Source organism: Poecilia reticulata, linkage group LG1, assembly GCF_000633615.1.
Source record: "Poecilia reticulata strain Guanapo linkage group LG1, Guppy_female_1.0+MT, whole genome shotgun sequence".
Taxonomy (NCBI): Eukaryota; Metazoa; Chordata; class Actinopteri; order Cyprinodontiformes; family Poeciliidae; genus Poecilia; species Poecilia reticulata.
Window position 1 is genome coordinate 26,606,478 of NC_024331.1, and position 14,319 is coordinate 26,620,796.

General features: G+C 36.6%; 2 protein-coding genes across 2 annotated transcripts in view; both read right to left on the reverse strand.

Annotated features, from left to right (window-relative positions):
* The window catches only part of ltv1 (LTV1 ribosome biogenesis factor), a 10,276-nt gene extending 2,495 nt beyond the window's left edge, over positions 1-7,781 (reverse strand). Inside the window, exons 1-9 of the mRNA XM_008418165.2 lie at positions 7,563-7,781; positions 6,956-7,087; positions 6,000-6,203; positions 5,055-5,142; positions 4,754-4,886; positions 2,482-2,707; positions 2,160-2,287; positions 1,948-2,084; positions 586-638 (exon numbers count right to left, since the gene is read on the reverse strand). Coding sequence (XP_008416387.1) covers positions 586-638; positions 1,948-2,084; positions 2,160-2,287; positions 2,482-2,707; positions 4,754-4,886; positions 5,055-5,142; positions 6,000-6,203; positions 6,956-7,087; positions 7,563-7,565 — 1,104 coding nt within the window. The 5' untranslated portion in view covers positions 7,566-7,781. The remainder of the gene's footprint in view (positions 1-585; positions 639-1,947; positions 2,085-2,159; positions 2,288-2,481; positions 2,708-4,753; positions 4,887-5,054; positions 5,143-5,999; positions 6,204-6,955; positions 7,088-7,562) is intronic.
* Positions 7,782-8,523: 742 nt separating this feature from the next.
* LOC103470941 (B-cell receptor CD22-like) lies at positions 8,524-13,708 on the reverse strand. Its single transcript, XM_017304441.1, has 7 exons — positions 13,450-13,708; positions 12,087-12,344; positions 10,826-11,086; positions 9,588-9,669; positions 9,417-9,489; positions 9,076-9,281; positions 8,524-8,950 (listed from the first exon to the last, which is right to left on the reverse strand). Exons 2-7 carry the CDS (start codon positions 12,217-12,219, stop codon positions 8,878-8,880), a joined length of 828 nt encoding a protein of 275 aa, XP_017159930.1. The 5' UTR covers positions 12,220-12,344; positions 13,450-13,708; the 3' UTR covers positions 8,524-8,877.
* Between the last annotated feature and the right edge of the window lie 611 nt (positions 13,709-14,319).

Here is a 14,319-nt window from a genome sequence, read left to right on the forward strand (position 1 = left end):
CTCAGCTGGGGTTGCTAGGTAACAGGGCTAAGCTCAGCTGGGGTTGCTAGGTAACAGGGCAGTGCCAGGCAATTGTGACTTACTAATCGAGAGGTTTTTGAAACCGTTTGTGAATTTTACATAATGAGTTCCCTTTGCACTCACTTAACCTCAGTGGAATTTGTTTTAAATCTAATTAGTTGCATAAACAAATCCATAATCTAGCAACATGAAACCAATAGGCTACCTGTCTGAAAATTACTTTAAATTTAAAATAACTTCTTTACAGTAGTGGTTTTTCTGTACTATTGCTCAATAAGTGATCGTTCCATCTCCAAGGTATTGCATGTTCTTCATTTCCATGACATCCTGAGCTAGTCTGGGCTTGTGCAGATGGATAGTTTGTAGATCAGGTTGATGTACGTTGCACCATAAACAAACAACTCTCCCTCCAAGCTGAATTTAGAAGTTGGCAACTCTTGCAACTGTACAACTTATCAAAACAAGGCGAATATTCTGGGATATTTAAGCCTGACAGCACACCGCATATGGGAAAATTATGTGTGCATCTTACTTAATGTGTGTAAATGATCATATATTTGATACCTTGGCTGGTTCTTCAATGACTTTAGGTCTGTTGTACAAGTTGGAGTACGTACCTGAAAAACAAGAGTATGTGGTTAACATTTAAATCGAAGCAGCATTTCTATGTAGTTTCAATATTTTATCTCAGTTTTTGACTGTTAATTTAATTCATGTGAAGGATAAAGGTGTTTTCTCTCGTCAGTGGAGACGATGGGGCTTCATAAGAGACGAGAGTCAAATTCATCACTGATGTTAATAAGGAAACAGAAATTAGGCCGATTGAACAAAACAACCTTTTCCATCCAAATCCTCTAAATATTCTCTTTTATTCCCTTCATATATTCAAACAATTGATATTTAACAGTAAACACATTTCAAACCTTTGGTAAGAAAAGTTCTGGTAAAACCCAGGAAGACTGGATGCCATGTTTGTGATTTGGCCAAAATAAACAATTTAAACTTTCATCTGCCTAAGTTTGTGAACAGAAATGTTATTACAATCTCCTTTGTCATTAATATGCTTAATTTAGAAAAAAAACACAGCAGGTAAAATAATGTATAGGTTTGATCACTTCTGACTGAATTTAATGTTGTATTGTCTGGGATTTAGCGACATCTAGTGGTAAGTTGTAGGGTTAGATAAATTAAGACAATATTTCTTCCTCAAATAAATTGTAAAACTCTGGCAAGTTTTTAATTTTAAGATATTTGCACCACAGGAACCTTTTCCAGGCATTGGGTGGTTTAAGGGGACATTACTGCTCCATTTTTATTTTGGTCTCAACTGACATGATGTGCTCATTATTCATTTTCCAGAGCAGACCAGTAACAATTATAGTGGGTCACAACTAAGAAAATAAATAAATAAATAAATAAGATGTTATGTATTAGCTTTTAAGTATGTGTCTTAATTGAAGAAGATGACTGCCTGCCTCTTTATAACATGAATCTCTGGGGGCCCAGTGGGGTGGCCAGCATTTTTCAAGAAGGGGCCATGGCCCCCGTTTGTCCCCCTCTTGGGGACGCCACTGTCACTGATGTTGTCCAACATTAGTGACCGATTTATACACATAGATTTATTCTGAGATTAAATTACACACAAGAGGTCTCTACTTAGCAATGAGGTGACTTAAAAATAAACTTATTTAGATTTTTTTTAAAGGTTATCAGAGTTTAGCACATCAGCAAAGGCACATCTTAATTTTCTATTTGTAGAAAAGCTTTTGAAAATTCTGCATCGCTTTTATTTCCCTTCATAATTATGTGCCACTTTATGTTGAACCATCAAGTCAAATTATATTAGTTTTTGGCTGTAATGTGACAGAATTTAGAAAAGTTCAAGCTACTAAACGTGAAGCTAAAACAATGTAAACAAAGACTTACTGATGATGGTTTCACAGTCCCACTTCTCCTGAGGAGCCTCGCAAACAACCGTCTCCATCTCCTCTTCATCCTCGTCTTCCTCCTCCTCTTTCAACACAGGAAGTTCTTTTGGACCCAAATCTTCAGGCCTCAGGGATCTGACCCAAAAACACAATAAAACTGTTAAATTCGGTAACAGGAATCAACGATCACAGGTCAGGAGAGAATCTCACTCTTTTTCTTTCTGCTTGAAGTAATCCTTGATGACTTCCTCCAGGCGGGCGCTGTCCGGTTCGATGAAGCCCTCCAGCTCGGCGTTGTCCAGAGCCCCGATCTCATCGTCATCAAACTGCTCATAAAACTGAAAAACAAGAACGCCGCATCGTAAACGAGCCTCGTTAGCAGATTAGTAACTTCTCCTTTTACTCAGAGCTCTTCAACCTTCAGATGAACTTCCTCCTTTGTATGCAAGTAGGTTCTCCAAAGTCCTGCTAGTGACCCAATGATTTGACTAGTTTGCTAACAGAGCTCAGTGTAGCGGTCGTGACCTCTGACCTTTTCGAAGCGGTCGTCCAGCAGGCTGAGCTGCTCGTTCCTCCTCATTACAGACGAAGTCAGCGAATACTCTGTGAAGCGACTCTTTGTCTCCTCGTTCATGAACAGAAACTCTCCATCATGGCCGCCGCCCTCCAGCTGCTCGTCACCTGAGAAACCGCCATCGGAGTCAAAGTCGCCTTCCTCGTCTGTGTCCTCCCACTCATCATCATCATCATCAGATCCTCTGTTGGAATCACACAAACAGGAAGTTGAAAAAGATTTATTTGCATTGAAAGTACGGTTGAGCGACAAACTGATTTTATCGATTAATCAAATTTTCCGTTTTTCAAGATTTAATTTTGGAAAATCTGGATTTGCATAATTCAGAGTGATGTTAGCCAGGAATCTTGTCGTTTACGGCTTTTTTTCCTCCTTGATTTTGAATTTAGGTAAATCCACAGAAGTAACGTATGAAATAAAAGCCCTTTTTGAAATTATTTTCTGTCATTTGTAATTTCTTTTAAAGGAAAAAAAAATTAAATCATAGATCAAATTTCTTTTAAATATATTGCTATTGCTAATACATCACAAATATACTAAAACACTAACATGACTGAATAACCAAAGCCACATCTTCTCCAGGGCTTCCTCACATTTTGAATATTCTAGACTCAGATACCGTATTTTCCGCACTATAAGGCACCTAAAAACCTTCAATTTCCTCAAAAGCCGACAGTGCGCCTTATAACCCGGTGCGCCTTGTATATGGACCAATATTGAGCCACAACAGGTCTAGCAACTACGATAAGCAGCCGCCGACTTCATTTTCCCCCGTAGCAGAAGAAGTGCGCGGTGCATGCTGGGATAGTTGTCACAACGCTGGTTTGTTTTCCACGCTCCTTCAACCTTCCTTGGGGTGGATAGGCGCCGATTTATGTTTTCGCATCCACCTGAATAATGTGTAGTTGTGCCACTGGGAGGGGGTGGGGGGGCTGTTGGACGCAATATCGCAACACCGTGAGTGAAACAATGACTGGGGCAGCCTACTATATAAAGTACTCGGGGACCACTTCTTTGTTATTACACGTACATATTTGTAGAATACGGAACAAATCGTGTCCCGTTTCGGTTCAATACGGGACGCTACATTTAACAGTCAAATATGGGACGGTTCCGTATTTTTACGGGACGGGTTTCAACCCTAGTCGACGTATTTGTGTGAGAAGACTTTCTCGGTTGTGAACTTAAATAACGGACTCTCACTTACAAGACATCTTGCGCATCAATACCACTGCCTTTGAGCCAGACCTGGCCTATGTGCCGCAGTCCAGATCTCAGTATCACATTAATGTAGGCAAGTCATTTGTCATTTACAATAAGTCTCTGAATAAATTTAGTTTTTGTTTTTTAAGATCAAAATAAGTCATAAATTGAGACAAGTTTTCAGTTCTCACTCCAGAATAATAAACTTTTAAAAATCTGATCAACATTTACTAATGTCATATTTCAAATGAGCCCTGCACTTGTTGATATGACTGTTACTTGCTATTTTTTCTGTTATTTCATTTTAAAATTCTGTAAATATTGAACTGCCATAGTGAGATTTTTTTTATGTTTCAAATGTAATTTGCACACAAGAGTACAATTACTTCTGTTTAACCGTTAGAAAATAGATTTAAAAAAGTGAAGTTAAGTGAATATTCAATTGCATGTGATATGCATGTTTCAAATGAACCAAAAGACATGCTTAAGATCGCTGAAATTAAAATAAAGAAGCAAATGTAAAACGCAGAATGGCTTGCTGAAATGTGTTTAAATATATTGCTGTTCTATGTAAAGAACGTCCACCAAGGTCGGCCCCCCTACATTTTTAACACACCAAATCTGGTCCCCTTTGCAAAAAGTTTGGACACTCCTGGACTAGGGAGTGTCCAAAGCCGGGTGGCAGGGGAAGAGAGACAGAGACTGCGGCGGAAGCATGTCGGTTGGTCTGTGTTACCCAGAAAGCAGTTGGGCACAATATCGCAACACCAACACCGTGAGTGAAACAACGACTGGGGCAGACTACTATATAAAGCATTCGGGACCACTTCTTTATTATTATACATCCACATTTGTAGAGAACGGAACAAATCATGTCCCATATTACGGGACAGGTGGAAACCCTAACTGTAGCGTATGCGCCTTATATATGAAAAAAGTTTTAAAATAGGCCATTCGTTGAAGGTGCACGGAAAATACGGTACTTATCTCTGCAGATTTCTCATTTGTTTTTTATATTCTCTCTTACTCTGCATCCGCAGCTCCTTTTGTGCGGTTTGCCTTCAGGATGAAGTCGTCCTCCAGCATGTTGTCGGGGTCGTCGTAGTCAAAGTCTTCATCTAAAGCAGCTACAATATCAGGATCCATGTCCAGTCGGGGTCCTGAAAGAAAACACAGCTTACAGTGAAAACAGTTAGGTTAATGTAAGAAAACATTCAAAATAACAGAACTAGTAGCTAGAAAACACATTTATTTTTTCCACAGAGATAAAGAACATGTTTGTTTAACAATGCTTAAGAGATTTATCTGGTATATTTTGAGTGAATTACCTGAAATAGGAGCGGCTTTGTTCAGAAGTCCCACATCTTCCTCAAACTCCGAGGCAAACACTGAAGACGGCAGGTGGATCGTAGCTTCCTGTTCATCACACCAGACAGGATCAGACTCGTTTGGTTATTTCTTGATTTGTTGTTTATTTGTTTAACCGAGAAAATATAAAATCCAGGTAACTTTACCAGAAGCAGCAATATTAGACCAAGCACAAGCAACGTCAGAGGAAGAAGAACAAGACACAACCAATAATTTCTAGTTGAACTACATACTTTACTAGTATTTCTCACAAAAGAGTTTTCCTCATTGCATATTTTCACAGAATGATAGAAGGATCTATATCTTTTAAAAATAGGATGTAAACAAAACTTACAACATTTATTTTAGCTTGGTTTTTTTGTTGCCTAGAAAAAAAAACTTTAAATCCCACATGGCTAATTTACCAACTGCTGTTTTAACCATTCCTATTTTGTAATAATAAACCGGTCTAGAGACGCAGAGAGATACTTGGCCAGTTAGAAAGTCAGAAATCCAATCTTTTCCTGGTCAGTAAACACACCAAACCTAACATATAAATCATCACTCTTTGGTGTTTCTGAGGGGAAAAGACTCAAATTAAACTATTTTCAGCTTCAGTGAGATGTTAAAAAAACAGAGTTAGAGGAATGAGAGAAGCTCTTTAAATAGGACATTTATTTTCACTACATGTCTTGAAATCTCAGTGATTTTTCAGGCTTTGAGAGAACAAGAATTTCAACACACAGTAGAACCACTGAATGGCACAGCAGAGTTTCTAGGTTTAATCCATTTGAGTTTTCATTAAAGTAAAATCTGCTCAAGTCAGTATCGAAGCTTTAAAAAAAAAGCTTGAGGGTTGAAAATCAGTTGAAAAATTTGTGATCAGTGCATCTTGACAGGAAATAAAAATTAAGACACAAACTCACAGCAATGTCCTTGCTCACAGTTTCCACCTCGTTTTCCTCCTCATCATCTCTCAAATTAGAGGCCCCTCTGTTGAAGTGTGAGGGTCCGGCGGCGACCAGCTCCGAGGTGCCAGACGCCTCCTTCAGGTGCTGCAGGTAGTCGTAATCGTCATCGAAGAAAACACCAAAGTTTCTCTGCTCTTCACGCCTCTTGTCTGTGTCCACCTGGGAAACACAGCCAGGGTGTCACTTCAGCATTTCCACAATCAGAGGTGAAAAGCTCACTGCTACGTTTCACAAACAGTACAGCCAAACATTTTTGCTTATATTCTTTTATTGTGAAAAGACTGCATGTCTTACTCTGGGTTCTGGCGGTTTTGTAAGGAACATGGTGTTGAAGAAACAAAGTTATTTTTCAGCAATATGGAGTTTTATTAAGAGACATAAACCTTGTACTTCAAGCAGTTTGTGGTTTTTGCATAAGAAGTTCAAACATTAATTTATACCGCTGACAAATATTTCTATACAGTGAGAACAAGTCGTTAGCAATTCTGCTGCAAAATTCTATGTTGTTTCTAATAAACTTTACTTACAACATGGAGAAAATGTGCTATAAGTGAAATAATAAGGAACGAGTACATTTTAAAAATCTATATTAAGGAATTATTTACTTAAACAACGTCCTATATCTTGCTGAAAAGTTACTTGCAAGTTAGTTTTGTCTTATTTCAAGTGCAGAGAAAAATACTTGGTAAGATTTTGTGTTTTTGCAGTGTATTGATGTGGACTTGGACAAGAGACCAAGTTTCAAGTTACCAAACACTTTACCCATCAGTGTAGCACTGTGTGGGTGTGACTCTACTATAAAAGTGCTTAAATTGATAACTATTATGATCGTAAAAGTTTAAGTTTAGTTCATTTACCACTGAGAACTCCATAAAAGAACCAGAACCAGAGTCAAGGCTGTGACTGTTTACCTTTGCAGCAGGCAGGAGGACATGCTGTGGGGCTTTCTCATCTGCAGCCAGAGGGTCCCTCTGACTTCTGTGGACGAGGTGAAAGGTCACCGCTTTCTTCTTTTCAATGAATGATTTCTTCTTTCGATGAGGCTGGATAAAAAACAAACAAACATAAAAACAAAGGGAAATGATCAAGCTTCTTTCCCGAACCATTCAGACGTTACATTTTCCAAAAGAGCTTTTCAAATGAGATGCTTAAAAATAAACAATAATCACATTTTGTAGTAAAACAAAACAAAACATTAAAAGGTTTAAAGAAGTCTAAAAAGAGACACCATTTATAATTATTACAGAATAATAACACATAAAAAACCCAATGTCCACAATGTCACATCAGCCTAGTCAATATTTTAAAGTAAACAATAAACAGAAAGCGCAAAGAAACAGCAATAAAACAGCACATTTTTTCCTTTAAGCAAAAGTAGCAGCAGTTTTGAGATTTAATTATAAAACATTATTACACTAAATACATAGTAAATTGGATATTTCCAGTTATTACAACTATAATCCGAGCAGTTGTTGTTAGCTAATGCTATTAGCTTAGTCTGGTAATGTCCTCTCTTACCATTTTGTTCCTGAAACCGTCACGATTTTCTTCCGCGGATCAAAGTTAGCAATGCCAAAAGCTCCAAAAACACCTTTAAAAGACCCTTGAAACAATGTGATTCCCAAATTGTAGAAGTTACGGTGAGTATTTATCAGTGCTGAAAAATCCTAAACTCGTGTTACATTAGATCAGACACACGGAGGACGTGGGCCGGACGTTGCAGTAATTCTTGGCGCTGATTGGTGCAGAGTGTTTCAGAAGGCGGGCCTTTCACTCCAGCTGATCCAATCTGAACCCGTCTTCACCACGCTGCTTCCTGTTCTTCCTCTACTAGTGACTGCTAGCAAGCAGCATATTTGAGCGTTATCGCCACCAGCTGATATAAAGTAAGGACTGCTCCTTTCTTTGTTCACCACAATTTATTTGTCAGGTTAGTTCTGTGGTTATCTTAAAAATTTTTTATCTTATAGCCAGTTCTATTGAGATTTTATCTAACCTTCTAAGTCCTAAACAAACATGTAGTTGTCATGGTAAATTAAAGATTTAGGGACAACAATTACCTAATAAAAATACATTTGACAGGTCAATAAAACATGAACAATAAAGTTGCTAATTTTATTGTTAGCCGAAAAGGATCAACTAAGAAGAGTAAAGTTAGTAAAAACGAGTGTTCTTCAGGAGATTCATTATCTATCTATTTGTTTTATTTTATTAATTTATACTTCAAAATGAACATGTCACACATTGACACAAAGGTTTTGAATGGAAGAAATCTTATAGTCTTCCCCTTCTCTGAAAAAGTAAATTTACTATACCATAAGTAACTAAGCAGCAATCATCCATATAATCTTTAAACCCAATCAAGTAATGTGAACATATAAAAATAATAATAAAATAAAGATATACACATTATTCTTGTGTTGTGTGGCATTTCAACAGAAATAGTGATTTCTTAGGTAATCACACGTAATCAACTCAGTTAATTTAAGTTCACGTTTATTTTTAAATGGGACAATACATAAAATGAACACTGACATAAATACATAACATTATAGCGAGAATTTCCATCTCTAGTCCCTTTGGCAGGTTGATGTTAAAGCAAATAATAAATACAAGGATAACAACCACAAGATCACACTATAGAATAACGAATGCATAAAACAACCTTAAAATCCACACATCTTTGCATATAATCAATTTTAACTTTTTTTTTTTTTAATGAAACAGGAAGTGAAAGGTCCCTTATGTTTCTCGTAACGAAAAGGATCATTTCTGATCAATGCATAAAGTATTATATTTATAAAAAGTATTCAACAGGAGTTTCAGGTGTTGTTTATAATCTGTTGACTTTGCAGACTGTGCTGTACAGTTCAGATGATTCCTCTGAAGCATCATAGCTTTTCTTACTGTAAAGGGATAAAAAAAAACACTTTGTAAGTATCAGATATTATCATTAAAAGCTTAAAATCTTTACTTACTACAGCTGGATTAAGTTTAAGAACATATAAAGGAAATAACGTTCTGAACCCACCAAGGTGTGTTTTTGATCATCACCGCTGAATACTCCACATCTTCCTCCTTGTTTTTAGATGTTTTGGGTTCAGCTGGAACAAAGTTGGAGTAAAGAGGTTCCTCTTGATTTTTAGAGAAAAGTACGCTAGCATAGCAAACGTCGTCTTGAGCTGCTGAATTTCCAAGTCCTGCAGTTGATGAACTCTCCAGATGTCGGCTCAAATTCTGCAAAAGAGCAAATGCTGCATTCAGAAGAGAAACATAATAACTACACCCTCCTGAAATGCCTTGCAGAACCACAGCCTCCCATTAGATGAGAGGGAAACACTGTTCAAAGTGTGTAGATGAAGGAAGACTAACACCCAATATCTTCGCCTCGTTATCTCCTGGTCCCTCTCTGGTCTGACGAATTTGCCTTACAGCCTTCTTTTTTCTACAAATATAAAAAAAATCAAGAAAATATAAGCAAAAGAATGAACAACATAACATTCCACATAGAGCATTAAAACAGCGGTAAAGAATTTAAATCACCTAAAAATGATGAAGGCAGACAAAACCAAACCAATCAGGAGTAGAAACATGATTGACCCGACAACAGCAGATGAAACTGAACCTGAGATAAGGGAACAAAAACAAGAAGAAAGAACATTTACTGAATACCTAAAATAGTCACAGATGCAGAAAAATATTTGCTTAAAATAATCACCTGGTAATGAAGAGAAAAGAGCCAGGAAGCTAAAGAAATTAATTCAGTCTTATTTTTAAAACCCAATAAAGGAAGTTTAAAGTTAGAAGTCACACAATTAATAAATGAAGCAATTATTTAACCTTCCTGTTTTTGTAGGCAACATAAAAAGAACAAACTTCCTGCCAACTAACAGTATGCATCTGATACAGGAGAAGTAGCAGAAAGAGTAATGTAAACACAGAAAGACACCAACTAACACAATAAAGCAAATGGTAAAAATGAGCAAGATGTGTAGCGACAAAATAATGAACACAATCTCTATACAAGTAGAGACAAGTCTCTCAAATCAAGGCAGTTTTTTTCTCTATACTGATAAATTAAGAAAAGATTTTCAATATTATCTGTGCTAATTGAATGTACAGACAGCTATTTATTAGTATTTTAATAGTTTGTTAATATTTTACCAAGGCATTCTGCCACAACTTGTCCTTTTTAGGATAATCGTGACGTTGATACGACCCAAAATGAAAACAGGTTTGACACCCATCATTTACATGCACATGAGCATCTTTAAATAATTTGTTTTTAGTGTTAATATAAGAAATATTGATTATTTTGACAACCTTGACAGCCACATTGCAATAAAAAGCCATAAAGAATTTAAGAAAGTACAATGAGTCTGGAAAAAAGGAGGATCAATTCAAAAACATTGGACAACATTAAGCTGGAGATTATTTTCTAATGTTCAAGATCTGAGACCTGTTACTAAAATACCCAACCCTTATTAAAATATATTACTACCCTAGAATAATTTCAAAAACTTCCTGAATTCTATACCAGCAAATGAAGATACTATTTTACACCAAGAAATATTGATTAAATAAAAAAAAGTATTTTGAAAGATATTCCCTATTGGAACAAAACTGGATCAAAGCACATCTGAATCTGCAGAATAAACAAATTGGATCTCAACTGGAAGTCATGCTGAAGACTTTCTATGTCGTTTTACAGGATAAAAATGTGTGTGTACAGATGATGAGAATACATAATATATTTATTTTTAAAAATAACAGCAGCTTACTTGAAACCACAATCAGATGAAGGGTGGAGTTATGGTGTCCCCTGCTGTTTCTGGCTTGACAGTAATAATTTCCACCATGTTCACCTCTGATGTCCACAATGGTAAACGTCTGTCCATTTGCTGCTGGGGAAGTTGAATGCTCTGTGTACCAGGTATACGTAGCTGCAGGGTTAGCGTCACTGCTGCAGGTCAGATTCACTGAGCTTCCTGCTGCTACGTCACCAGCAGGACTCACAGACACGGAGGGAAGCCTTGGAGAATCTGATGGAGAATGATCAAGAAATCGTGTTTAGACAGCGTCTCCAAGCAGACTGAATGATATTTCAGAAGAGCGGTTGCACATGTGCACCTCAGTTTGCCTATTTGTGCAAAAATGTAAGCAAAAATCTACAAGCATACCATTCATGATTTCAGAACTGGAGTACTTCATTGCATATTGGATCAGTTTAGTATAATTGTTGGATCTGCGTGACAAGGCTGCATACAGAGAATTCCCTAAAGATCCAATTTAAAGGGGATTTATTATACAAAATTCACTTTTTGCATCTATTTTTATTCTTCCATTTGGGTTTCAACTGCTTCTACAAACAACCAAAACTTTAAAAAAAACACACCCAGTCAGTTTTTGGCAATAAATTATTGTTTTTAGGAGTCTGGAATCAGACACACAATCAATTGGCACTGAGCCGTTACCTAGCAATCACACTTGTTAGCTAGCGACCTAAGCAGAGCTCCAGCATGTTTGGTCAACAGTTGTTTTTTTGTTGTTGTTTTTTTTTTTTTTCTGTATGCGTTGTACAATGGCTGCTGGAAAAGAAAAGTGTTTTGTTGTTGACATACAATTCAAAGTAAATTTGCTGCATTCCTTTTGGTTGTGCAGGAGGCTCTACTTATGCTTTTCAAACGTAGTATTTTATAATTCCTAATCTATTTTCAGGCATTTTCACATGCGAGTGTAAATGCTGAGGTGGGGGGCGTGGCCACCAGCAGCTTATTTGGATTTAAAGTGACAAGAGCCTCTAAAACACCTCATTGTGAAAGGAGCTCAATGAACTGATAGCAGTTCATTCTCATTATCTAAGAATGATTTTGTGCAAAAAAAATGTAATGAATATGTTTTGTAAACCTATCCTAACCTGTTCAAAGAAGAATAATAGGTCACTGTGGTTGTTTGGGGTTTGGTATAAACATCCATCTTACATGTTTGGCTCTTCTGTGAAGGTTTTAACAAATATTCAGAGCGAACCAATTGTGTACTTACACTCCACATTTATAAGAACAGTTGAAGAGTTGATCCGTCCACATATGTTCCCAACCTCGCAGCAATACGTCCCGCTGTCCTCAGACTTGACGGAAGTGAACTGATACACGCCTCCCTGTCCTTGAAGCATCATTTGGTTGTCTTTGTACCACCTGTAAAAAGGTGCTGGGTTTCCATCGCTGCTGCAGGTCAGATTTACTGAATCACCCTCCACTATCTCTGCGTGACTCAGGGAAACATCTGCACGTTTTGGAGAGTCTAAGAAAAATGAAAAGAAGAAACTTTGAACTGTGTGTCCAGAGATTTGCCTTCACTGTTGTTCTAGATTAGTAGAACAAGGGTTTTCAAAGTTTAGGAGAGCTAAAAAAAAAAATCATCAACTTTTTGTTGTTTCCTTTACTTCATGTTCCATTCACTGATGCTGTGATGGTTACCTGCTTTATACTCGTTATTGAAGCTTGTGGCAAATGAACAGGCAAAGCAGTAAATTTCATTTAAAATGCAAAAAGTATTGAATATATAAATATATAGCCACATAATTTCATACAGACAAAATTATACCAATCACAGAAACAATCAAAGGCATTAGCCTTTCAAAAGATCTCAAAAACACTATAAAAATAAATAAATGGGCAGTTTAGCCAAGGATTCTTAAAACTTCAACTGAAAATAATAAGTAGTTCTATTTCATTATCTTGACTAGTTTTATACACAAACTAATAAAAAATAACTCCAGACAAAATGGGGCCTAAAAACAGATCCTAGCAGTAAAATTAGCAACTCTCGACAAAAGGATCCAAAAAAAAAAAACCCTGAATGTCAAAAAAACTCGCCACTGAATTTGGTAACGCCACATCAAATTTTCATTGGGGTTTAGAGAAGTAAAAGTTAAGATATACACAGCCAGCACCTGTATAACAGCGCCCCCGGTGGCTGGATGAATGAACGGGATATAGGTTTGGTGAAGTTGGCTAAATGTTTGCAGTAACTTTGAGCTCTGGCGCCCCCCAGCGGGGACACAGCCCACACTTTGGAAAAAACTGTTCTGGAGCATAGAACACAAATGAACATTATATATAATATATTTAAATCTTAGCTTCCATAAGTTCTGCCAAAACACCAATTACGATTTCAAAAGTAAAATTGTGCAGACAACTTTAAAGCAAATGTGAATTTTAGTGCATGGAGTAAAATTATGGAATTAATTGGATTATGATTTGAAGGTATTTGAACAACAACCTAGAAATGACATGTACAACTTGAATAAATCAGAAGGACTTGGTTGAGAGAGCAAATAAATTTCTCTAGTTAAATTAATTCACAATCTTGACAAAATATTTGTCAAACTTGCTATTTTACTTACATTTCACATCAATATCGAGGTTCCCAGATCTGCTTTCCCCCAACTGGTTCTTGGCTACACAGAAATATTCCCCAGAATCAGACGCCTGGATGGGATTCAGGTAAAACTCTGAATCTTTTCTGTGAGGTTGAAGAGCTGACGTTTTAGTCTTCTTGTACCAAGTGTAGTTAGCGGGTGGATTAGCATCACTGCTACACTTTAGAAACACTGGTTTGCCTTCAACTATGTCATCAGAGGGATCAACTGACACAGAAGTTGAAACTGGAGCATCTGGAAGAAATAAGAATTTTTCAACCACTTTACCACCCAAAAAGTCAGATTTATGTTTATAAAAGTTTTTTGTCTGAAGCTCAAGTGACAGAAATAATCAAAGGAAGCATGATTTCAAAAGTAAAATTGTGCGGACAACTTTAAAGCAAATGTGAATTTCGGTGCATGGAGTCAAATTGTGGAATAGATTTTATTATGATTTGAAAAAATGTCCTACATTAAACCAAGTCAAAACACTTTATAAGAAAAAATGATTAAGTCTTGTACACTTTTCAGTTAACAATGAGGACAATTATATATTATTTGTAATTTTATGTATACAGCCATGAAGGAAAAACAAATATTATGTAATTATTGAGAAAGGGACAGTTTTTTTTACAAGGTTTTTCTTCTTCCTGCTCCCTTTTCACTCATGAACACTGTGTTACAAGACAATGTTTTCATTGGTGATGAAATTTGTTTGGTTGGGTGAATAAACTGATTGATTGATTGATTGATTGATTGATTGATTGATTGATTGATTGATTGATTGATTGATTGATTGATTGATTGATTGATTGATTGATTGATTGATTGATTGATTGATTGACATCCATCTGC